This window comes from Zychaea mexicana, assembly GCF_025766255.1.
Source record: "Zychaea mexicana strain RSA 1403 chromosome Unknown BDB00scaffold_99, whole genome shotgun sequence".
Classification (NCBI taxonomy): Eukaryota; Fungi; Mucoromycota; class Mucoromycetes; order Mucorales; family Lichtheimiaceae; genus Zychaea; species Zychaea mexicana.
Window position 1 is genome coordinate 59347 of NW_026516762.1, and position 23247 is coordinate 82593.

General features: G+C 43.5%; 9 protein-coding genes across 9 annotated transcripts; 5 read left to right on the forward strand and 4 right to left on the reverse strand.

Moving 5' to 3' along the window:
- Positions 1-407: 407 nt before the first annotated feature.
- On the reverse strand, positions 408-1076 carry BDB00DRAFT_739170 (uncharacterized protein; the record flags this gene model as incomplete). Its single annotated transcript, XM_053118433.1, has 3 exons — positions 408-584; positions 766-887; positions 1019-1076. Coding segments are annotated over 3 exons (357 nt in total), but the record flags the coding sequence as incomplete, so codon positions are not given.
- Positions 1077-1442: 366 nt separating this feature from the next.
- On the forward strand, positions 1443-2004 carry BDB00DRAFT_646636 (uncharacterized protein). The gene has a single exon (XM_053118144.1). It carries the CDS (start codon positions 1516-1518, stop codon positions 1861-1863), a length of 348 nt encoding a protein of 115 aa, XP_052975150.1. The 5' UTR covers positions 1443-1515; the 3' UTR covers positions 1864-2004.
- Positions 2005-2581: 577 nt separating this feature from the next.
- On the forward strand, positions 2582-5232 carry BDB00DRAFT_646651 (Endonuclease/exonuclease/phosphatase). The gene is made up of 7 exons (XM_053118145.1): positions 2582-2916; positions 2998-3032; positions 3132-3733; positions 3810-3834; positions 3925-3938; positions 4026-4869; positions 4944-5232. Exons 1-7 carry the CDS (start codon positions 2836-2838, stop codon positions 5035-5037), a joined length of 1695 nt encoding a protein of 564 aa, XP_052975151.1. The 5' UTR covers positions 2582-2835; the 3' UTR covers positions 5038-5232.
- BDB00DRAFT_646667 (uncharacterized protein) lies at positions 5098-6072 on the reverse strand. Its single transcript, XM_053118146.1, has 2 exons — positions 5432-6072; positions 5098-5317 (listed from the first exon to the last, which is right to left on the reverse strand). The coding sequence occupies exons 1-2, from the start codon at positions 5836-5838 to the stop codon at positions 5272-5274; spliced, it is 453 nt and encodes a 150-aa protein (XP_052975152.1). The 5' UTR covers positions 5839-6072; the 3' UTR covers positions 5098-5271.
- A 1935-nt stretch (positions 6073-8007) lies between these two features.
- BDB00DRAFT_771701 (beta subunit of phenylalanyl-tRNA synthetase) lies at positions 8008-10538 on the forward strand (the record flags this gene model as incomplete). The annotated part of the gene is made up of 9 exons (XM_053119988.1): positions 8008-8065; positions 8178-8233; positions 8318-8391; positions 8493-8622; positions 8689-8804; positions 8888-9038; positions 9158-9399; positions 9483-10264; positions 10360-10538. The coding sequence occupies 9 exons, from the start codon at positions 8008-8010 to the stop codon at positions 10536-10538; spliced, it is 1788 nt and encodes a 595-aa protein (XP_052975153.1).
- Positions 10539-10667: 129 nt separating this feature from the next.
- On the forward strand, positions 10668-11756 carry BDB00DRAFT_846117 (uncharacterized protein). The gene is made up of 4 exons (XM_053125130.1): positions 10668-10823; positions 10927-10972; positions 11062-11138; positions 11226-11756. Exons 1-4 carry the CDS (start codon positions 10720-10722, stop codon positions 11509-11511), a joined length of 513 nt encoding a protein of 170 aa, XP_052975154.1. The 5' UTR covers positions 10668-10719; the 3' UTR covers positions 11512-11756.
- Positions 11757-13111: 1355 nt separating this feature from the next.
- Positions 13112-14224, reverse strand: BDB00DRAFT_739834 (putative integral membrane protein conserved region-domain-containing protein; the record flags this gene model as incomplete). The annotated part of the gene is made up of 2 exons (XM_053118439.1): positions 13112-13899; positions 14050-14224. Coding segments are annotated over 2 exons (963 nt in total), but the record flags the coding sequence as incomplete, so codon positions are not given.
- A 612-nt stretch (positions 14225-14836) lies between these two features.
- Positions 14837-16880, reverse strand: BDB00DRAFT_646766 (uncharacterized protein). Its single transcript, XM_053118147.1, has 6 exons — positions 16517-16880; positions 16206-16384; positions 15967-16078; positions 15695-15888; positions 15244-15580; positions 14837-15123 (listed from the first exon to the last, which is right to left on the reverse strand). Exons 1-6 carry the CDS (start codon positions 16654-16656, stop codon positions 15060-15062), a joined length of 1026 nt encoding a protein of 341 aa, XP_052975156.1. The 5' UTR covers positions 16657-16880; the 3' UTR covers positions 14837-15059.
- A 3631-nt stretch (positions 16881-20511) lies between these two features.
- Positions 20512-22867, forward strand: BDB00DRAFT_846129 (major facilitator superfamily domain-containing protein). Its single transcript, XM_053125131.1, has 4 exons — positions 20512-20872; positions 20954-21224; positions 21308-21650; positions 21734-22867. The coding sequence occupies exons 1-4, from the start codon at positions 20634-20636 to the stop codon at positions 22663-22665; spliced, it is 1785 nt and encodes a 594-aa protein (XP_052975157.1). The 5' UTR covers positions 20512-20633; the 3' UTR covers positions 22666-22867.
- The last annotated feature ends 380 nt before the right edge of the window (positions 22868-23247 follow it).

Consider the following 23247-nt stretch of genomic DNA (forward strand, 5'->3'; position numbering starts at 1 on the left):
AGACGTGCTAAGGGGGGAGGCAAAAGGACAAGAGGGGATCCCAAAAAGTAAAAAGAGCAACAACAGGCTACCGAGTCAAACGGGCCGGGTCGCGGCCACAATGAGGTTAAAAGGCGTGGGTGAGGGATGGGATGGGAGGGGGGGTTAGGGTATTAACGAATCCAGTTATCCCGCGCATCAGTCGTGCTGTTGGGACCGGTAGTAGAGTTATGTAAAGGTGGATTGGTGGATGGAGAAGACGAAGATGGAAGATGTGGGTTAAAAGACGTTGAAGATAACATATTAGAATCACTGGTGCTACTTCTGCTGTTGTTGTGGTCGTTATTATTGCTGTTGGAATACGAAGAAGGTGACGATGATGGTTGCTGATGTTGCTGCGAATGTCCAGTGCCATCTTGCTGTTGCGATTGGTTGACGCTTTGCAATTTCTCGTACAGAACTTCTTGGAATCGTTGGCAAAACATGGGCGAGACGGTCATAAGCAGGTTCTCCATGGTTTCAAACGGTTGGTTGATGTGTGCTAGAATGGATTGTGTCGTTGCCAAAGCCGATGCGCCACTATACAGTGGAGAATGTGACGTGATCTGCAATTTGTATACCGGCAAATAGTTCAAAGGTAAGCATTAATTGAGGCGTGGGAGATGGGGTAAGCAGTAGATGAGGCGGCTTGCTGCGGAACCACCGCCTAAAGAACAACCCATCACCTGGTACATGCTATCAACTACTCCTAGCAAAGGAGCTAGTTTGCCCTCCATGCGTAATTACCTTATATCCTTGACTATTCACTTCCACGACAATCATGACACCTTCCAAAAGCGTCAGATCCAGCCGACCCAAATTTTCTATCTCATCGAGAACAAAGATAGTGGCTGACCCAGGGACGATACCTATGCACATGTAACATAATCGAATACACCACTTGGCCTTCAGTTTTCTCTATGGTGACAGTGGCAAAAACGGCGATCTCCACGACTTGTTTCATTTGAGAAGGAAGAAAGAAAGGTAATTAGGACATTACCATAATCATAATCTCGAGTGATGGATTCGAGTTCTTCGTTGAGCGATGCTTGTCTCATCGATCGAATTATTTCCAATAATGAGTGTGTTTCTTTCGTGTCGTTTTCCTCAGTAAATAAAAAAAGAAAAGAGCTGTATGAAAAAAAGAAGGATAGCTTCTTCCCTCAATTTTTACACACACACGCTCGCCTCTCACACACACACACACACACACACACACCGCGGAGTTAATGTTTGGATGTTGTGCTCACGAAAGAAAAGGGTCAAGTGACAGAGACAGACCATTCTCTATCCTTAGCGTTTTCTTCGTTATTGGCATATTATTCAATAGCCATAACAAAGCATAATCACAGGTGACAATAAACATTCAGTATATGGCTTTTTTAAATATGTATAAGTTGAACAACGATTCACTACACAAGCACGTACGATAGAACAGGAGGCAAGCATACGGAAGCACAAAGGGCACAATCACATAAAGAAGCTGACGCGATAGTAATGCATCCAAATATGGTGTTCTCCACACACTCTTTAAAAAACTTTGTATGGATGCTGCTGTTTGAATTCGTCCTCTTCCTTCCTTCCTTCCTTCCTTCCTTCCTTCCTTCTCCAGCTCACCAATCTAGTATAACCCAAAGGGGATATGCCGGATGTCGATACAAGCTAGCGCACGATAATTATGCAATCGACAACTCATGTAACAAAAAGCTTTCTTCAGAATCATTCGTTCACCTTGTCTTCTCTTCGTCTACCGCCGTTCATTGCGGACATAAAACGTATCTAGTAATACCGGTAAAACAAATTACCATGATCATCTTGCTTGTAAATGAATATAAAAGCGTCTAGTAGTAAACTGTTGTATCCTCCTTGTCTATTTCTTTTTAAACTTGGCTTGCTTATGCCACAAGCTCAATGTTTCTGAGATGATGCTAGATCCGCATTGTGCTACGTCAGATACAAGAAAATTGCTGTGGGAAACTTGTCCAGGACAGGATCACATGATATATGGTCGACCCAAGTAAACCGAGAACCTAGTGTAACATACGCTGGTAATGTGCGTGGAAATAAGTGTTCTCCGCACCCCTCCCTCTGACCGCTCATCATCTAAATGGATTGAATAAACCGAATTAAGGCTTCACAAATTGTAAAAGTGTCCGACCACTTGCCCTTAGCTTACGCTGAAAAATGATGTATCGTAGAGCTCTATAGCATGCTTCGATATTGAGAAAATGTACTGAGTTCCTCTGAAGAAAGTGTTTTTTGCTTTCTATGCGTGTTTGTGTAATAAAGTTATGAAATACCCAAGTGAGTGTATACATAACTCTGGGCTGCATAGTCAGTCTGTGCTAAATTAGACGCGACGAGAAGCAATCCGTTTGTTATGCATATAGCACGTGTACATGAGTTGCATAAATATAGTCAATCGCTTGTTCAGAAGATCCATGGTATAGTGAAACGAGAGATTATCTTTTAGGAAAACCGTCACCAGCACCTGTCATACAGGCAACTACACGACTTGGTACGACTTGGTACAAAAAGCGATGCCTTTAAACTTTTTGCCTCAACCTTACTTTCCCCAGCAGTGGAGTGAGCATTTATAAAAGCGCCTTCGAGGTCGAAGCGGAAAATTCATGCTAGTAGATCCAGCAGAGTGTCTAGCTTAGCTGTATCAAAGTAAAGCTGTAGTTTATCTATTAAAATGTATTGAACTAATGATATTATTGAGAAAACCAATGGTTCGTAGCAGAGCTGGGGGTGCACAGCGAAAAAGAAAAAAAAACGCCGACCCTTCCTTTATTTCACTCACAGTATGGTGCCATGAGGATCTTGACATGGAATATTAACGGCCTTTCAACAACGCTTCACTACCACCCATGGTCCGATACCAAATCATACGAGGTAACCAGCAATGTCAATCGACAATATCCTTTCGGCAACGATTTTAAAACGATCTAAACGATCAAACTGGGTGTCTTTTAGAATCTATTAAACGCGTTGGAAGCTGATATAATATGGCAAGTTGTTGTGAAAACAATCGCGTGTTTCCTTATTCTAAGTAATCATGCAGAGAACCCGTTTAAACTCGATTGGTTGACCTTTATAATTACATACAGTCTACAAGAAATTAAATGCCAACGATCAAAGTTAACACGCGACATGGCTCTCGTCCCTGGGTTTGACGCGTATTTCTCCTTTTCGAAAGTAAAACTAGGATATTCTGGCGTAGCCGTCTATGTCAAGCAACCACTACAGCCCCGGTGGACTGAGGAGGGTATTACTGGCGTGCTGAACGCCCGCACACACGATCCGGATTTCGAGCCATTTCTAGAGACGCTGTCGACGGATGCTCGGGCGCTGGACGCCGAAGGACGGTGCATCATTATGGATTTCAACGCATTTATCCTTTTCAACATTTATTTTCCAAACGATGCCAGCGAGGCCCGTCGTGATTTCAAAATGGACTACCATCGCTGTGTGCGTCGACGGATCGATGATTATTTGAAGCAGGGAAAACAAGTTGTGCTTGTGGGCGATATCAATGCGGTGCATGAAGAAATCGACCATTGTGACCCTAAAAAGAGCATGAAGGAGCATGAAATTACTGATTTCAAGGCACTGCCGCATCGGGCGTGGCTCGATCAGATTATCGTGCCGAAAGGGCCGCTGGTTGATGTATGTCGAGAATATCATCCAGAGCGGCGAGGCATGTTCACCTGTAAGTTTTGTGGTAGTGGTTGATTCGTTGTATCATGTCAATTTCTTGCTTTACTCACTTTGTTCTAATGTACTAGGCTGGAATATGCGATTGAACTCAAGGTAGGACCGGACTCACTTTGACCAACTTGGAAGGATGTTTCCATATTGATACATTTCCTTCAATCTCATCTCTTGACTTGTGTGAACTAGACCGGCAAACTATGGTAAGACTGTGGAGGAACCTGATCCGCACTTCAACTGAAAGAGATCGCTATAAAACTATGGCTAACCGGGTCCAATCTTTTGGATAGGCACGCGGATTGATTATGTTCTTGCGTCAACAGGACTGGAAGAATGGTTCAAAGCTGCTGATATCCGGCCGGATATATTGGGTTCTGATCATTGTCCAGTCTATGCTGATTTCCACGAGCAAGTACAAGACAAGCAGGGCATATTAACAAGAATCGAAGATAGGCTGAAATCCGAAAGTGTCGAACCATCTGCCCTTTTCGCACGAAACTACGAAGAATTTTCTGACAAGCAGAAAAAGCTAATGAGCTGGTTTGGCAAAGAACCCGGAGCAACTACAACAGCAGCTTCACCAGTACCGACCACTAGCCCCAGCAACAATGCTAGTGTCAATCCTGTCATGAGTAGTACTACTGCAACAACAACAACAGTAGCAGTAACATCAACCCCGCAAAAATCCACAGTTGTCGTGCCACCAAACACTATTTCATCAAAAAGAAAGTCAACAGCTCAGCATCCATCGCCTAAGAAAGGACAAAAACTGTTACAGTCATATTTTGGTGGTGGTGGGGGCGGCCACAGGATAAGCCGTGATAATGAAGGCGGTATTGGCACCAACTTGGTAAAGGAAGCACCACCGTCATCATCATCACCGCCACCACTATCAGCAGCAACAGCAGTAACTTCGGCTAAAGGAGCAAACGATAAAGTCGACGGTAACGAAACTGTCGATCTGGAAACTCTGATGAATGAAGCCAAGGAGCGACAGGTTTCAAAGCAGTCGTGGAACTCATTGTTCACGCCCAAAGCAGTACCGCTATGCACGGTACACAAAGAACCGTGTAAGCTAAAGACAGTAACAAAGAAAGGGCCCAATCAGGGAAGAAAGTTTTATGTTTGCTCCAGGCAAGTACTGTGTGTTACTTTTCTCTATTTGACTGATTATCCTGTGTTGGTCTAATCTAGAGCTTATCTAATAGGCCTTTTGGATCGAACGAACAATCGGCAACAAACGAATACCAGTGTGATTTCTTTGAATGGAAACATGAGTCTAGCAACGGGAAATACAAGTGAAATGCTCATGTACAAGTACCATCCTAGTGCTAATAAAAAAGGAAAAAGTGAGTCCGACACAGAAAAAAGGGATCGACGATGATGTTGGTCACACGTGGAAAAACGTGACAATAGGTGTTTGTGCGCCGCGTAACTCCTCTCATGGCCAAGAGAAAAAAAAAATAGGGTAGAACGTGCCGAAATGCTCATTTGAGCACAGTTTATTCTAAGAAATACGTATGACATGTACTGAGCTCAGCAACATTCTTCGGCAGCAAAGCAGAGACATAAAGCAGCCAAGCTAGATATAAACAGGATTGCCGATAACAATGTATACGTCTTTTTTAATAAGTACTTTGCATAATTATTCACGAGACCGAATATATCGACATATTGTCCAAGAAAGTATTATTACCATCCCCAACAGCAGGCATCGTCTGTCCGGCTCTGTGTTTGTTGAACTATTACTGTTTGTGGAGGAGGGGTCGGTTGATAATAGTACACTGTATATACGAATTGTTGGATGAGTTCATGCGCTTTCTTGGTACGCTTATAAAGCGAAAAAAATATAAGCTTGCCTCCATGTTGTTGATAATGCGGCTGATAAGAGGAGGATGCAGGGCTGTAGGGATATCCAGGAACTTGATGGTATGCAGGTGGTGGTTGCTGATAGTAACTGCTATTGCCATTATGAATATTGGCCTCATTGCTGTGGGAGGCAGCAGTAGTAGTAGTAGCAGCAGCAGCAGCATCATTGTAACATGGTGGTGGCAGAACAGGTGCTGAAGTAGGGCGGAATCTATGCTGCTCGGGTGCACCCATTCGCACAATGTAAATCCTGTTCCGAAATCACTTTTGGCGACGAGAAAAAGGAAGTAGTGCAACTCGCGAAACAGAAAAGATATATTTTGTTACTAGGAAAAAGGAAGGTGGTGAAAAGAGCTTTGTTGAGCCTCGCCTCTTTCGTAGGTGCCTGAAACATATATTACATTACGATGGGCCGACTCCGCCAAAGTCTTTTTTTAGGATTTTGGCCTTCTTGGCCTAGTGTGCTTCTCACCAGTTCGTCTTAACTAATGGAAGAAACAGATACGATCTTCATGACGCTATTCTTCTACTGCTCTTGTCTGAGCTAATGTTTATACGTATATGCGTCAGATGTACCACAGTTCCTTTTTCATTAGACACGAGAGGTCGTCCGTAGCACAATGGATCAAGTGAGCTTAGAGCTCAGTATATATCTGCATAAGTAGCGGTACCTAGCCAACCGTAGATAACATCGTCGTAGTACGAGTAGTAGCTTTGTATGCGATATGCATAACGAACTAGATATACTTTGAATCGAAAAACTGTTTGCTTCAGAGAGCCGTATAAATGTGTAGTGAATAGTAGGATAATCAAGTTGGCTCATGTTTTTGCAAATCGGCCGAGATGCTTGAAATTTACACTGCAAGCCAAAACAGTGATTGGTCATATTAAACTCGCTAGAAATACAATATTTTAACTACTTACAGTAATTCGAAAAGCTCTCGATAAATATGGTCGCGGCATTGATCGCCTTATCCTCACAAATTACTTGAAAAATACTCATATACCTTTCATATATCATATCTGAGTACGGTTATATGACTGTATAAAGACATTTAATGGTTTTTTTTCTTTAGACATACAAATAGATATGTAATTCTGACAAGGTGGCGACAAAGAAGTACGGTGATCTGACGATCACATCGCCGTGCCAAGCTGCAAAAAATGCGTCGGTCTTGATCACATAGACGTAAAACTAGTTCAATACATTGTATGGCTCGAACAGCAAAAGCCGTTGGAGAGAGACCTTGTTCACCGATTGCGGAAAAAGCCATCAAAAACGACATGGCCCCAACTTTCATTCAACACAATTATCTCTGTTTCCTTGACAAATTTGCGCACTTGCATGGATTCTTGTGGCTTAAAATCATAGATAGTCGACAGAATCAATACTGATGATCATCATACTTTCATTGTGCAAAATATGTCGCCAATATAGCAGGGAAAGCAAAGCTTCGGATCCTACCAACTACTTCGTTGTCAAACGCATCATCAGAATGTACGTACTACCACAAGCAGCAAAGAGGGCAATAGGGCAAGAAGCAGAATATATTACATTTGTGATTTTACAACGACACAGGGCCGGCGCATCCACGTGTAACCTGCAGTGATTCCCTACTTAGAATGCAACCTCAAAAGGTTTCTGAAAAATCTTGAAACAACCGAGGACTAACATAAAGTGGGAGAGATTTACTGTAGGCAGTATTGTCTATAACTATCCCAAAATGATCATTTATGTAGTGCAACAATGTTCGAATTATGGATCTCCCTTGTTTCCTCTTGTACAACTTTTGTTTTCAATAAAGTTGTCTCTTTTGCACGTATCATTACTACATGCCGCTGCAGCATCAGCTGTACGAATGTGTTTAGCTGTCGAGTATCATCATGGAACTGTGTGATCAGTTTTATATTTGATCCGCAAGAAGATTGATATAAGCAATTGAAAAATCTACAACTCGTTGATAGTGTAACATCTAGAATTTGTGGTCAAACGAGCCGAATATATGCGCTAACAATTTAAGCCATAATACCTACAAACACCATTGTCAGGACTAACTTTGTATAAGCTGTGTTGTTGCAGCTGTCCCGCCTAGAACATAATTTGGTCGGTACTGCTAATGGTACTGTATCATAGCAGTACTACAGGAGGATTCTTGTATCAAAGTATTATAGTAGTGCATCTTCCTTGTGAACTCTGAAATTTTTTATATGATTTTACTGCTGTTGCATGAAGGGGTAATTTATGCGAGGATTGTAGTGGCGAAGGGCGCATGTCAAAGATATCCCACAGGATGTGTCATAGTCTTCCAAGCCACCCGGATCTACTCCTCCCCTTCCTATATTGGAGTGATTTCTGGAGCGGGATATTTGAGAACACGACAAGTTGCCCTTGAAACACGCCTCATGCCCATCGTTACCGTCGACAAGCAGCGCCTCTTTGAGGCATTAGAAAGAGAGTACAGTACGTTTCTTGGAAAAATTGGGTTTTTTTATTTCATTTGGCAGGACGGATATTGGAAGAAATGGAAATATTATGCCTTCAGATATTTAATACGACATGACCTTTATATTAGCTTCCGAGGAGTTCAATGAACTCTGCTTCCGTTTCGGTATCGAACTCGAGGAAGACGTAAGAACGAAAAAGATAGACTCGTTTACGATTTCGAAAATTAGAAACAAAAGTCTAATCGCTTTCCACTGAATTTGTGTAAAGACCTCGGAAAACGATCCCTCGGAAAAGGGTGAAGGTGAACGTGCTCAGCTCAAGATTGATATCCCTGCCAACAGGTTAGAATGTTTCGAAAAGTGGAAATGGCGAAATTGGAATTACTATTGCTACAAGTGACATACACAAAGACGAGCGAAACTGACATCTATTCATAAAATAGATATGATTTGTTGTGCGAAGAAGGTCTTGCACAGGCTTTGCGTGTGTTTGAAGGCAAGTGCAAACCACCAGCGTACAAGCTTGTCAAGCCCGCCAGTGGCAAATTGGAACAAGTCATTGTTAAGCCAGAGGTATGAATAATGGAGGAGCTGTGTAATAAAGATAGTTGACATTAACCGTATCTTACCAATAAACAGACCGCTCAAATCCGTCCTGCTATTGTCGCCGCTATTCTTCGCGACATTACTTTCACTCAAGCAAGCTATGACAGCTTCATTGATCTCCAAGATAAGCTCCACAACAACATTTGCCGGTAAATGGAGTTGCAGTAATAGCGATTTTATATATCATACTTGCAATTGAGAAGGGCTATATGCTAAATGAGGTCGAGTTTAGAAAACGCACGCTTGCTTCGATGGGTACACATGATCTAGATACTATTCAAGGTCCCTTCACATACGAAGCACTGCCACACAAGGATATCAAATTTGTTCCTCTTAACCAGACTGTGGAGTTGGATGGCGATTCATTGATGGAGTTCTATGAGGTATATGGCATTTGGAGTTACAGGGAAAGGGTACAGAGGTGTGGCGAGAGTATGGTAAAAAGGTGATCAGTTTAGTATGTAACTTTTGGGTCCTAATATATATCGACAAACAAATACAGAACGACAAGAATTTGGGTCGCTACCTTCATATCATTCGCGACTCACCTGTCTATCCTGTCGTATACGATGCCAACCGCACTGTCTGCTCGCTTCCTCCTATCATCAACTCTGAACACTCAAAGATCAAATTGACCACAAAGAACGTCTTTATCGAAATCACAGCCACTGACGAGCACAAAGCCACCATTGTTCTCAACACCTTGGTTGCCATGTTCTCTCAATACTGCGCCAAGCCCTTCACGTGAGTAGCAATTTCTATTGCTGGCTACTAAGACAAGATGACAAAAGAGGGGATCCGATAATAACTGTGAGGGGTATCTGTAGTGTCGAACCTGTAGAGATCGTATATCCCGATGGTGCTGTTAAGCAGATGCCAAAGATTGAGTCCTGGCGCGCCACTGCCAAGGTAGACTACATCAACTCATGTGCTGCCTTGGACCTGAGCGGTGATGACATTTGTCGATTGTTGGAAAAGATGAGTTTGGAAGCCGAGATCAACCCTAGCGACACCAACGAAGTACTTGTGGACGTTCCCCCAACGCGTTGGGACATTTTGCATGCAGCCGATATCATGGAAGACGTTTGCATCTCATACGGCTACGACAACTTGCCAAAGAAAATGCCTGGTGTCACCACCTTTGGCTCTGCGTTGCCGGTGAATAAATTGGCGGACCATGCTCGTCGTGAGTTGGCTATGGCGGGCTTCACTGAAGTTGCACCTCTCATTCTATGCTCGCACGACGAAAACTTCAAGTTTTTGAACCGCAAGGATGATGGCACGACTGCTATCAAGTTAGCTAACCCAAAGACGATTGAATACCAAGTCGTTCGCACTTCGCTTTTGCCTGGTGTGCTCAAGACTATCAACAATAACAAGAAGTTGCCTCTGCCTATCAAGGTCTTTGAGGTGTCGGATATTGGCTTGAAGGATGAATCGCGTGAACGTAGAACACGTAATGAACGCCATGTGTGCGCTGCTTACATGTCCAAGACTTCTGGTTTCGAAGTCATCCATGGTCTGCTTAACCGCATGATGGAAATGCTCAGCACCAAGCTTATCTCTAAAACTAGCAAGGAACTGGGTTACTGGATTGTGGAATCTGAACGTAAGTTGCTGTACTGTGTTGTTTAGTAGAGGGATATTGGATACGCTTTACATGCTGACCTGATGATCGGCCCTTTTATCTCTTGTGATATATAGACGCCACATATTTCCCTGGCCGTTCTGCAGATATCCACTTGCGCTATTTAACCGAGCAGGGCGAACGCAAGGAACTTGTGATTGGTTCCTTCGGCGTGCTTCACCCTGAGGTCCTCAACAACTTTGAATTAACTCATCCCGCCACTGTCCTTGAATTTAACCTTGAGCCTTTTGTTTAAACACTTCACTTAAACAATCACGCCTCATAAAAAAACAAAAGAAAAGATGTATAGATATAAAAACATAAAAATTAAAGCTTTTTTGTATCCTCACGTTCTATCTTGCTGACGTTTTCCAATGTAATAGCTTTTATAATCATTTACTACTGCTACTAAAAAAAATCAATTGCTTATTGTATCAATGCTGCTGCTGTTGCTGCTGTTGTTGAATTGTTTAAAGAACTCCACCAGACCGCAAAGCAACGCATCGGCACCTGTTTCTTCGTCACCAAGTTTTGGATCATTCTTATGTCAACCATTTTTCCAACAGTTTAGTAAACAATATTAATAACGATGGGAGCGAGAGAAGACCAATTTGTAGTCTAGAGGTTCCAAGTTGTTTGCGTACCCTTAATTGCAGAGCGAGATGTTCCATATTCGCACATTGTAAGCCCCTGTTTGTCGTTACACAATAAGCATGTTTAATTCGTTGTCTCGATTTAAGGTTGGTTATGGTTGTTGCTTGTATATGTCATGTGCTTACCTGCATAATTCTTTCATCAACCGTTGGACCAATCGTTTCTATGATATCCCATATGTGAAAAAAAGTAGCATTACGTGCTGATGAGTACATTGTAAGGAAAGTCAGCGCTTTAATGTAAGTGGTGAGGTACTTTTATCTATCATCAAAAGAAGTATCATATTTACTCGTTCGATCTCACAAAGAGTTTGCGTTCCTGTTACTGTTGCTTCTGGTGCTCCTTCTGTTGTAGTACTTGTGCTTGCAGTGGCAGCGACCGCCGCCGTAGTTGTCGCTGCTTTTGTCAACGAGGAACCACCCGTGCCACTAAACACAAAGGACATTGTTTCCGGTGTCAAAATAGGCGGTGAATCCCTGTGCCTTTCAATATTGGACAATATCTCTCTTGCAGACTATTGCCCATCAATCCGTCCGACGACTGCGGTGTGTGCTGAAGAATTGTTGATCTTGTAGTGGTGGTTGTCGCATTTAGAACTGGCAGTTGGGATGACGGGGAGGAGGACGAAGAAGAAGAAGAAGAAGACGGTGATGAACCGATGTTTTCTGGTTGTTGCTGGAGGCGTGATTGCTGTTGTTGCCGCCGTTGCTCCGCGGTAGGTATTTTGAAATACATTCTTTGGCTCGTAGAGTAGTTTATTTCAGCAAACTGTTGCAGTCAGTAACAATAAGGAGATAGAACAACAAAGAAGAAAAGAACATCTTGGAAACAGAAGGAAAAAAATTAGGAAGAAAAACAGGTTGAGAAATTGGTTTATTTATATTGTCATATCTGCTGAGAAGCAGCTTCCAGATGGTTGTGCGCAGGTCGCGGCGAAGCACGGGGTGGCAAGGGCGGAACAACCGCTGCTGATTTCCTCGGAGGAGGTGCTGGAGGTGTCTTGCACTGTGTTGTTGCGGTTGCTGACGGTGGCGCTTCAGTGTGTACAGATGGATCGTCCTCTTTGGATCCGCGGCTATCACTATCACTTGTGTGCTCATCGTGTTGTTGAGCAACTGCGGGCGGTGCTGTTACTGCTGCTGCTCGTGGTGGAAGTGGAGGCCGGTTCTCTTCTTTGGAGGCCAATGAAAGTTGTCGTGCACGAGCTGGTTTTGGTGGAGGTGGCGGTGGCTTTTTACTAATCCGGGTATGTTCCTCTAATACTTCTGGTTGCTGCTCCGCCTCCTTTTGTGAATTGTCTTCCTCTTGCTGCTGCTGCTGCTGCTGCTGCCTCTCTTGGACACAAGAAGCAGTACTGCTACTGCTACTGCTACTGCTATGATTATCGGTATCACGGATGCTATGGATGCTTCCTTCCTTCCTTGGCTGTTCCTGTTGCTGCTGATCCTGCGGCTGCTGTTCCGGTAAACCCTGCTCGCGGTATTCTCGAGTCACTTCTTTGCTCCGCTGCCAAATATTCTCTGCCTTTTGGTAAAGCGGTTTGCGTTCACCTGAACGCATCTCTTCGCTAATTTCGGACTTTAACTTGGACAAGAAGCTGCGTCTGGATGATCCAACCGACCGCACTGAAGGCGCTGCAGACGAGCTATGGCCGTTGTCGTCGAGCTGACTGATGCTACTATCATCGTCATTGTTGCTGTTGTTCCTTTCAGACATGATTGAAGCGTTATCCGATTCTTTCTTTTTCCGTCGCAGGCTCATATATGTTGGCCATCGATTCGAGGATGATGGCGCTGATGATGATGAGTCGCTCGAATCATGGGACACAAGTGATGCCGTCTCTCCCCCTTCCTTGGCAGCAGCGGAATCGGATTGTCTTCCAGAGAGCAGGTCCGGGGATGATTTTGATACCTCAGTAGGCTGGACTGAGAGATGCTCGGCTGATTTCGCTGAATCTGCACGACGGACAGACGGTGGCATGGATTCTGACGTGCGTGGTGCTGGTGGTGATGATGCGGAAGATGAATGACGTGATGATGATTTTGATGACGATGATTTTTCATGATGAAATGCTGGTTCGCTTTTTGCACTTGCTGGAGGGTGTTGTTGTTGTTGTCGAGATGGTGCAGCAGTAGCAGGAGGAGGTGAAGGGGATTCTACCGGTGGAGTTGACGGTGGAGACAGCACCCCATCATCAAACATTCCACCTTTGCCGTCCGAGTCGCAAAACACAAAATCGTCCATGTTGGGCAACACCATGGTCTCAGCAATCACCTCACGGATCTTGGATTCGATGGCGTTTGTTACTACCTGGAGCTTGATCTGCTTATCTGACACGATAGGCTTGATGACCAGGTCCATCACAGGAGGCTCATAAAATCCAATCCAGTAGCGGTTTGTTGGCGGCGCCTTGATTTTGAACATGAACCTGCCGCTCAATTTTTTGAGTGTGACGGACAGGATCAAATTGACACGGATGGGTTTCATCCGGGATGAGTACGACCATAGAAACCCCGTCTCGATTTCCACGCACAGACCACCTTCATAGTCGACCTGCGCTTCGGCTGTTAAACTGCCGTCGAGCGAAAGCGACAGCAGTTTGGGATTGTTCAAGTAGGGGATCGCATGGCCGACTTGGACACGGTGGACCGCAATGGCATCGATAAACATGGGGCGTTTCATCTTGCTGACTTTTTTCGTGATTTTCTGCTCGAAGAACTTGTGCACCTTGTCGGTCTTGTACATGCCCAAGAAAACTCTTCCCAAAATGGCATTCATCCATTGCATCTGGCGACTGGACGGGTCGTGATGGATATTTCTGATCAGATTCTGCATGGCGTCCATGTCGAACTGCTTCGAGTTCAACGTGGGCGAGTCGGCCATGAAGTTCGATGCGCTGATCAATGCGAAATACCAGTCTTCCTTGTCAATGGCCCGGCCACAGTACAGATAGAAGTCCTGGTCTAATGACCAACTGTCCTTTTCCCTTCCCTCCTGCTGTTCCTTTCTAGCGTCCAGTAGGTTCGTGTCCGTCTTGGCTTTGCTGAGGGTATGGCTGCTGCTGTTTTTGCTGCTGTTGATTGTCTTGGCTTTTCTGCGGAGATGTTTGGGACGCAGCCGAATAGCCGTTGACTTGTTGAAAAGCTCAGGGTCGCGTTTGTCTTCGGGATATATTGACACTGAAAAGTCGTGTACAGGAATAATCATCTTACATTCTAGCATCTTGTCTGACTCATACACAAACAATGTGCCGTGCTTGAGGACGCCATAGCATAAATCCTTGTGCTTTTTAGAATTGCTGCTGTTGCCGTTGCCGTTGCCGTTGCTATTGTTACTGCTGATACTGCTGGCACTGCTTCCATGGTTACTGCTACTGTTGTTGTTGCTGTTGTTGCTATTGTTGGAAGCTGCCGTCAGGAAGCGGCCAGAGTAGATTGCCACATCGTGTTGATTCGTCAGACGGATCCATCCAATCTTGCCTTGGTCGGGATCGCAATCTTGGTATTCTTCGTCTGGATAAATGCACTTGCTGCTGCCCTTGCTGCTGTTCGACGACTCTGGCGACAGTGACAATTGGGGATCGGAGGAGTATACATAAAATAGTGTCAAGAGTACCAGCGGTATAAAGGTCAATCCACCAAGCAGGTAAATTGTCAAAAAGGTGGTCAGGGATATCATTAGCACGGAAGAAACAGAAAGGTGGGAATGGAAAAGAACAAGGAGAGCGAGGAAAAAGATATTTTCTGGTCGGCGTGTGTATGTGAAAGAGTGTTGTTGTTGTTGTTGTTGTGCTGGTGCGGGCTATGAGTTTCTATTTCTATGTGGATATGACATACGCACGCGCCGGAACGACAAGAGAAAATGTAAAATAAGGGGGAGATGTAAGCAATCAATCGCTTGGAGAGAGTGAGAGAGAAGAGCAAGAAAAGCTTCATTAGGGGAGTTGGAAGGGTGCCATAACATTTTCTGGGCTGGGTCCTCTCTTTCTTTCATGGCTATTGCCATATGCTGCAAAAGCCAAACACAACACATTCATGCTTGACATCATGGCTAATAATTAATCCATATATTGAAGTATAAGGGCTTTGGCAAATTACAACTATACAACGTGATATCCACTAATTTAGAGCTTTTGACGTGGGGTTTCGGTCACTTCGATGACAATTTTACCCGTTTGCTGGCCGTTGCTATAAGACATCACGCACAGAAATAAAAAGGGGGAGGGGTGCACTGTTTAGCATTCACACTTTATAAATAGATCTCTTAAGACAGAAGCAACAGAAAATTCCCGCAATAGCAACACTTACTCCATAACAGAAATAGCCTTGTTGACGCTTTCCTGGGTCAATCCTTGGAAGACGTGCGAGACAATCGGCTTAATCTTGTGTCTTTTAACGAACTCCAACATTTGCTTGAACTCGGCGCGCGAGCCCATGGTGGAGCCGCGGATATCCACGTTCTTGAGCACAGACATCATGCTGTATGAAACGCCCTTGGGGCTTGCGGTCTGGCCATACTGGGCAATGATACCACCGGGTCTCATGAGACGCACGTATTGATCGAACAATGCACCACCAGAGCCATCCACAACCGCTGACAGCATATTGCCATTCAACTGTTTCTTGAGCTCCTTGGCAGCATTCGCTATAATGATCGAAAAGAAAAGGATTGTTTAGCATCCCTCTTCTTTTGTGAAACAAGGGTAAAAGAAAGCCCTGCATTCATCTCAAATAGTGGGCAGAGAGCATATATGCTTACGATCTTTATAGTTGACACCGCCCTTGGCACCCAAAGAAACGGCTTTTTGGATCTTTTCATCGCTGGATGAGGTGACATAGACGTGCGCACCAGCTGCAACGGCGAATTGCATAGCAAACAGTGCGACACCACCGCCAATGCCAGGAATCAAGACATGGTCGCCGCTTCGGACTTCGGCTTTGGTAAACAGCGCTCTGGTAATGGACATGTAAAACGTGAGTAAGCAGTGTGAAAAATGGATTAACACATCGCAACCCTTCTTCTTCTTTCACCTGAAAGCAGTAAGACCAGCAAGAGGCAATGCAGCAGCTTCGCTGGTCGAGAGGTGATCGGGACAAGGGAACACCTCCTTGCCATCAATAACGATTGTGTCTGTCAATGTGCCTGAAAAGAACGAAAAGAAACGTCCATTAATATATAACCAGTCTCCTTACTATCGCACAGGCATACACGCATCCGGATAACGCCATCTTTTCGTATGTACCTGCGAATGGCAAGAGACCAAGGATACCGAATGCACCTTCTGGACCACGTGGATCCGAGTCCCAGTTGACACTAGGTGAGATCAACACGCGTTGGCCAGCTTCCACCGACGACGATCCGGGCTCAGCAAGGACACCAACACAATCAGAGCCAAGAACAGAGCCTTCCTTGATACCCGGGTACAACCCTTTCAAAATCCAAACGTCACTATGGTTTGCATAATTAATTAGTAAAAAGCGTCACACTTTCCCCTTTTCTTTTATATTCTGCAATTCCCTCCAAAATGCCTTTTCTGTTTGAAAGCTTCGCCAAATGTAAATCAACTACAATGACACGAACCGATGGTTAAAGGCAGCAGCCTGAATCTTGACAACGGCCTGACCTGACTGTGGTGTAGGTGCAGTATATTCTTTGACTTCGAGGGCATACTTGTAGCCCGAACCAGGGGCAGGTGTATTTGTGAGAATGGCAGCGACCATGATTTGCTGTTGTTGTTCTTCTTGTGAAAAGTAATGTGTAAGCTGGAATCAAGAAAGTGAAGGAAAAAGAAGTAGTGAGACTTAGTCAGCAAAAAACAAAACAGTGTCTTTGGTTTAGTGCAGCTATTTCATGCCGTGAATTTATTTTAAACGGTGGGGGCACACTCCGATAAAGCGTGTGGGGTTCTCATATTGATTAGGGCATGGAGCGTGGAAAACAATCATATAAGCAGGTCGTGTATTAGTAAGCATTGGTGCAACACCCTAATTTTCTGTCATTAATGCATGCTTGTTTGTGGTTTGGGTGAGCCACAAACTACTAAAACAAAGTCCCTAGTTGTATAAGTGCCAATAACACAAATATGTACGTGATTCACAAAGCTTCAAGGAGTGAGTGACAGACAGTCTGCACTAAATAGATGTAACAAACTGTGTGGTCATGTTAGATTCACTCTTCTTCAGCAAATGGTGGCACTTGTAGCATCATAGCTATATTATGTACTCTTATTATTTTTCGCTTAATTGATAGCCTACAGCAACCGTTGTTGCTATCGATGGAGCCTACAATAGATGTAAGAAACTGTATATGTGTATCTTTTGCTAAGTTTAATTGCGTAGCTGCTGGTGTAGTGACCTCCTTGGTTATACCACCATAATGAGTAGTAAATGACGTAACCAACATAAGGAACCACACAACATATTGCATTTTCCTGTATAAAAAAAGTGTTATGTAGAATATACCGAACCACACGCAAAAAATGAATGTGCTTATAGTAATGAGAACCGTCTAAAGTTGAAGGTCTAGTAATTTAAGATAATTCTTCCGACTAGTATTGATACTGGCCCTGTACATCTTTGATTTCATCTTTCTGATATCACATACAATACCAGAAATTTACCACTACCACTACTATCATACTAGATGTTGAGCGTAAGTATGTCACACAATTTATAGATAAATCCCGAATGAACTACTAGTAGTATCATATCTCTCTAAGTTCGTCCGTGTAATCAATTGGTCAGAACGACGGAAGGCCTTGCTGTTGAATGAGCCTTCCAATGGCATGGCTTGCCCGTCCGCCCATGTGCACTATGGAAGTATCATACAGCTCCAACATTTTCTCCTTGCTGGCATTTTGAGTAGAACTTTGCGTAGTAGCGAGACAACTGCCGAAACGAGGATCATAAATGAACTGAAAAGCTTCAAATTTTGCAGTGTAGCCTGTATTTACGTCGAAAACAAAGCGATATCGTCTTAGCCTTGATCAACACAGATTGGAAGGGGATAGAAAGTTGCATTATCACGGTCTTGGTTTTTGAGATGGCAGTTTGTTGCTTGTATGGGGTGCTAATCGATCGTTACTGGGTCGAAGAGGGATGTATCGGCCACTGGATTTGGCTGTCGCCCACACTGAGCTCGATGCGGTGCTGGTGCACTGGCGTAAATAAATATTGCATGTTTGGACATCGTTGCAGGATTACGCCAAGTCGAGTGCGCTCGTTTAAAAGATTGTCACTCTTGATATAGATGAGGTTCTGAAATTCTAATTGCCGTTGCAATTTTGACTTGAAGGATAACAATAGGCTCTTGATACAGTAGTGATTTACAAAAATCTCAGCCTTTAGATTGAATGTAAGGTGCCTGAGACTCGGGCATTACAGCAAGCACGGAAAGTAGTGCGATGTTTGAAAGTTGTTCGTCGAATGACAATTGGACTAAGCTCCCGGATGCAGGCCCGCCCAAAAGACTGAGAACACGACTCCATTTTTCTGAGCCGCATGTATAGTGAACAGATGGTATGGAATAGATACACGATTTTATTAGACGCGCCTAGTACTTGTCAGGTTTCGTCTTTTCTCCCTCATTCCGTCAAATTTTTCCCTTCATCCATCAATTTCTTGAGTATTATTATAATCTCGATTTCATTGAACCCACAGTCTAATAACTTTGTAGCACATCATATACTCAACTTCCCTGTTCTCGTGAAAATAGTCGAATGGCACTTTTGACGTAATTGCCAAGACACTGTTTGCGGCTCTTGTTGGATGCTTCTATATCGAGCATTGCAATTTTTACGCATCCAAAGCTCATTCGCGTACCGAGGGACATGGTTGTACCATTCTTTGCACACTAGTAACTATCTTGCTGATCAAGGAACAAAAAAAGATTTGTATGACAATGTCAAGTTGGGAGTCAGTAGTTTTTGGGTTGATCTCTTATCTGTTTCAAACTTGGCCATAACGTGCAATTTATAGCTGGTGTATGAAGAGGGGAGCAGAAAAAGGAGGAGAATTATTCTGATATCTAGTTCTCGCGGCATATTACATTTTGATGCATAAAACCGGACCTGAAGTCTAGCATGACATTAACAGGTTTATGGGAAGTATATATTCATCCACCTGAAACCTGTTTTGTCGCAGTTTATACTGACAACAATCCTTATGGAAATGAGTATACACTATACAGTGCTGACCCAACTGTACAGTTGAAATGTAGCTAGGGCGGGATACATAATCATGCGGGTTGGTTTGCTTATATAAGCAGCGACAAAGAGCCAGAAAATGGCTATATCATTGTCTGTACAACGCAGATTGACACAAAAGTTTGCTGAAGGATGATGGTCGTCTATAAGATACTGCCGGACACAATTATTATTCTGCAGAAGGACAAAGGCACGTATCGCTGCCATCTTATATTTACTTCCTATTGCCACTGGTTAAGAAAATGGTGAATGATGAAGTGGAGCTATATTCGCGTTTATTTTCTCTAGCTCATGTATAAAAATAAAGCGTATCCTATATATCTTTGACAAATCAAAGGACTGGCTAATGGAAATAAAGTAGCTGCTACTCAAGCTCAACACCACGGTATCAATTTTTCTAAGATATTCTCGATGAAGATTGACTGTCTACCCCACAAATGTCATCTCTTATAAATATTTCCCCTAATAACAAGGCTACTAAAAAGGCATAGCATGGTAGTACTTGAGGAAGCATTGTATGTAGAAAGCAGAGACCAAAGACTTGGATATCGGTCTATTCCGCGCTTTGCCCTTCCCCCCCCAAAAAAAAAAAAAAGTGGGTATCAGCATCTTCAACTGTTCGAGCGCGATGGATACGATTTTGCCATTGTGACAAGCACCCTAAGACACCGACCTTGCACGACCATGGCTCAAGTGACATGGAACGATCCAATCGACTATTGTACAAACTATAAAAGAAAACATGTCACTAAACTTACCACAATGTATACGACTGATGCAATCATATTTTTACCATGACAAACCTGTTTGTGAACAGTGCGACTTCGAATGTCCGTAACACCCCGCCTTTCGTGACTTTAGCTAATTTTTATTTTACGTTAGGTAGAATTGTACAATTTTGTATATATTTTTTAACAGTAAGATGCCCTTAAAACCTCGGTACGCGTGTGTTACCTTATCGCCTTATACATCGGAGAGCTAAACACCCTCCCAAAGATCAAGATCAATCTGATAAAATGTGTATTGGTAGAATTGTTACACATAACACCTAAAGCTGCAGGTCGTGCGACCGTGAAAGAGGCTTAGGTCGACGTTATTGTCAATATCTTGCCACTTTTTCCTTTTGGCGTCAGTTTTTGGCTGGTATACAATTGCCTATATTTATGTCTTTTTGGAACAATTCTATAACTTCTTATCGTATGGACATGACGACCAGTAAGATGAAGCAATTATTAGCCGCTGGTAGCAATAAACGTGGATTGAAACTTTATTTGCAGGTGATAGCGTGATTCATAGTACAAACTGCAGGCATATCAGTATTGAAGACATCCGAAAGAAACGTGAACGGTAAAGAGTGATCCATGTTCAGAACCTGTCGCTGTTGCATCTTGTACCACACTAGCAGGAGCCTATATATATGTATATTTTTGAGTAAAAAAATTTATTTTACCTTTTTTTGTCGTTCTTTCCTTTTATACAGGTCAACAGCCTTTAATGCCTTTTCTTTCGCAGTTTCGTGCTGCCATTCGCCGGTCGTCGGCTGATGACGCAGCCGCTGACTCATACGTCGAGGAAAAGAAAAAGGACCTAGATGCCGAAAGCGTCGTAGCAAGCAACGGAAATGGTGAATCACATCCAGAACGTCCCAGCGAAGATGTCCAGCGCGGTGTTAGAGATGTTGAGGCAGTGACCTTGACCTGGTCGAAGCCGATGTTGATTGCTGTCTTTTTAAAGTATGCCTGATAATTCCTAATTTTCTATTATTATATGCTTTGTTCTAGTCATTTATTGAGCTAACATTGGTTTTTCAATAGCATTTGGTTACTTTATTTCGTCAACGCGTTCCAGTCCTCAATCCTTTATAACTTGCTTCCTTATGTCACCAGTGAGTTCTCGGCTCACTCGCTACTGAACGTCATCTACATTGTTGCGAATGCCATATCAGCCGCAGTATACATTCCTTTGGCAAAGGTGCTCGATCTCTGGGGTCGTGCTGAAGGCTTTCTCATCATGGCTCTTTTCGCTACTCTCGGCTTGATTCTGATGGCTGCCTGTAATAACCTCCCCACTTTCTGCGCTGCTTATGTAAGGCTACTTGTCATGACATGATAACACAGAGAAAGACATCACTTTTATATGGGAGAACACTAACATATTTACGTTACTAGGTGTTCTATAGCATTGGCTTTGGTGGTATGACATTCTGCGTGGATGTCATCACTGCTGACTCGTCCAAATTGAAAAACCGAGGTTTGGCTTACGCTTTCACATCCTCTCCTTATATTATTACGGCATTCGCTGGTGCCAAGGCATCAGAGGGCTTCTACTACGACATCAGCTGGCGCTGGGGTTTTGGCACTTTTGCTATCGTCTTCCCGGTTGTAGCCGCTCCTTTGTACTTTATCTTGAAGTATAATCTGCGTAAGGCTGAAAAGCAAGGTGTTGTGAAGAAAGAGCCGAGCGGACGAACGTTTTTGCAGAGCGTCTGGCATTTCATCATCGAATTCGATAGTAAGTTAATTACACATAACGTTCACTTCAAGGAGCCATTAGCAATACTAACCCTTTTTTCAAAATGCTTATTTTCTATGTAGTTCTTGGAGTTATCATCTTCTCAGCTGGCCTCACGGTGTTTCTCCTTCCATTCAATATCGCCGATGCCGCTCCTTATGGCTGGTCAACTGCTTATATCATCGCCATGATCGTCGTCGGCTTCGTTATGCTCATCATCTTTATTGTCTTTGAAAAGTTTGTCGCCCCTGTGCCGTTGATCAACTTCAAGTTAATATCCGATCGAACTGTCATCGGCGCATGTTTGTTGAATGCAACATATCAGATCTCGTACTACTGCTGGTACAATTACTTTTCATCCTTTTTGCAAGTGGTCAACAATCTGACGCTGGCCGAGGCAGGATATGTCGGTAACACCTTTGACGTTGTCTCTGGTGTGCTTTTGCTGATAGTCGGCTTCTTGATTCGCAAGACCGGTCGTTTCAAGTGGCTTTTGTACATTGCTGTTCCACTGTACATTTTCGCACAAGGATTGATGATTTACTTCCGCCGTCCCAACCAATCTGTTGGCTACCTTGTCATGTGCCAGGTCTTCATCTCTATCGGTGGAGCTATCTTTATCATTGTCGAGCAGCTCGCTATCTTGGCCGCCGTCGACCATCAACATATCGCTGCAGCTCTTGGTGTATTGTACGTCGTCGGCACATGTGCCAATGCCATCGGCGCCACAATTTGTGGTGCCATTTGGAGTAATGTCTTCGAACCCGCACTTATAATGTACCTCCCCGAATCTGCCCTATCAAACTTGGACATGATCTATGAGGACCTAGAAACTCAGTTGAGCTATGAAGTCGGAAGTCCCGAGAGACTGGGAATCCAGGAAGCGTACGGCTACGCGCAGACGAGAATGCTTGCTGTTGGAACCGGTATTATGGGCCTGGCTATAGTTTGGACCATTATGATCAGAAACATAAACCTCACCAAGGTTGCCCAAGTTAAGGGTATGGTCTTCTAAGGAGTGCCGAACGTTCAAATTTTTGGAAGCGACTGTCTATTCCGATATTTGGATATCGATATAAATACATTTACCCATGTTCCGTCGAACCCATCGTTATGTAACTTTAAATATATTCTAATTAACTATTTTATGTATAAATTAATTATATGTGACGGTACTCATAGTAGCAGTACTTTAACTTTATTAAAATAAGTTGAACACTACTCCTCGATATCAACATCTAAATTTTGTTTGTGCCTTTGTGATTCATGATCCTATCTGTTTGGCACGTACGCGTTCATTAAGAGATTAATTATCCAGTTTACAGAGTTTTAAATAAATGTACAACGCTGCATTTAATGTATAGCATTTATCTTTCCACTGAAGGAGGAAGCGTATTGCTTCGTTATGCAAACGAAAGTATACATCAACAAGCGAGTGAAGTCCCTTTCATTGTACCTGAATCTTGCTAATATCATAATACTTGGATCGCACGTTGTTCTGAAATGAAACGCTTTCAGTAATAGTATGAAAACAGGGTGTTATCATTGGTAACAAGTCCTTGCACGCGATCAGGACTTTATTATCTACACACTCTAC

What these genes read in the sequence shown, in the direction of transcription:
- BDB00DRAFT_646636 (XM_053118144.1), top strand. Translation starts at nt 1,516, where the DNA reads ATGCATCCAAATATGGTGTTCTCCACACACTCTTTAAAAAACTTTGTA.
- BDB00DRAFT_646651 (XM_053118145.1), top strand. Translation starts at nt 2,836, where the DNA reads ATGAGGATCTTGACATGGAATATTAACGGCCTTTCAACAACGCTTCAC. An exon ending in CCGATACCAAATCATACGAG is followed by an intron (nt 2,917 to 2,997) that starts GTAACCAGCAAT and finishes GGTGTCTTTTAG; the next exon opens with AATCTATTAAACGCGTTGGA. An exon ending in GCGGCGAGGCATGTTCACCT is followed by an intron (nt 3,734 to 3,809) that starts GTAAGTTTTGTG and finishes CTAATGTACTAG; the next exon opens with GCTGGAATATGCGATTGAAC.
- BDB00DRAFT_646667 (XM_053118146.1), bottom strand. Translation starts at nt 5,838, where the DNA reads ATGGGTGCACCCGAGCAGCATAGATTCCGCCCTACTTCAGCACCTGTT. An exon ending in GATGCCTGCTGTTGGGGATG is followed by an intron (nt 5,318 to 5,431) that starts GTAATAATACTT and finishes GTTTATATCTAG; the next exon opens with CTTGGCTGCTTTATGTCTCT.
- BDB00DRAFT_846117 (XM_053125130.1), top strand. Translation starts at nt 10,720, where the DNA reads ATGCTGCTGCTGTTGCTGCTGTTGTTGAATTGTTTAAAGAACTCCACC. An exon ending in TATTCGCACATTGTAAGCCC is followed by an intron (nt 10,973 to 11,061) that starts CTGTTTGTCGTT and finishes TCATGTGCTTAC; the next exon opens with CTGCATAATTCTTTCATCAA. An exon ending in AAAAAAAGTAGCATTACGTG is followed by an intron (nt 11,139 to 11,225) that starts CTGATGAGTACA and finishes TATCATATTTAC; the next exon opens with TCGTTCGATCTCACAAAGAG.
- BDB00DRAFT_646766 (XM_053118147.1), bottom strand. Translation starts at nt 16,656, where the DNA reads ATGGTCGCTGCCATTCTCACAAATACACCTGCCCCTGGTTCGGGCTAC. An exon ending in GCTGCTGCCTTTAACCATCG is followed by an intron (nt 16,385 to 16,516) that starts GTTCGTGTCATT and finishes TGCAAACCATAG; the next exon opens with TGACGTTTGGATTTTGAAAG. An exon ending in CGGTGTCAACTATAAAGATC is followed by an intron (nt 15,581 to 15,694) that starts GTAAGCATATAT and finishes CGATCATTATAG; the next exon opens with CGAATGCTGCCAAGGAGCTC.
- BDB00DRAFT_846129 (XM_053125131.1), top strand. Translation starts at nt 20,634, where the DNA reads ATGCCTTTTCTTTCGCAGTTTCGTGCTGCCATTCGCCGGTCGTCGGCT. An exon ending in CCACTTTCTGCGCTGCTTAT is followed by an intron (nt 21,225 to 21,307) that starts GTAAGGCTACTT and finishes TTACGTTACTAG; the next exon opens with GTGTTCTATAGCATTGGCTT. An exon ending in TTTCATCATCGAATTCGATA is followed by an intron (nt 21,651 to 21,733) that starts GTAAGTTAATTA and finishes TTTTCTATGTAG; the next exon opens with TTCTTGGAGTTATCATCTTC.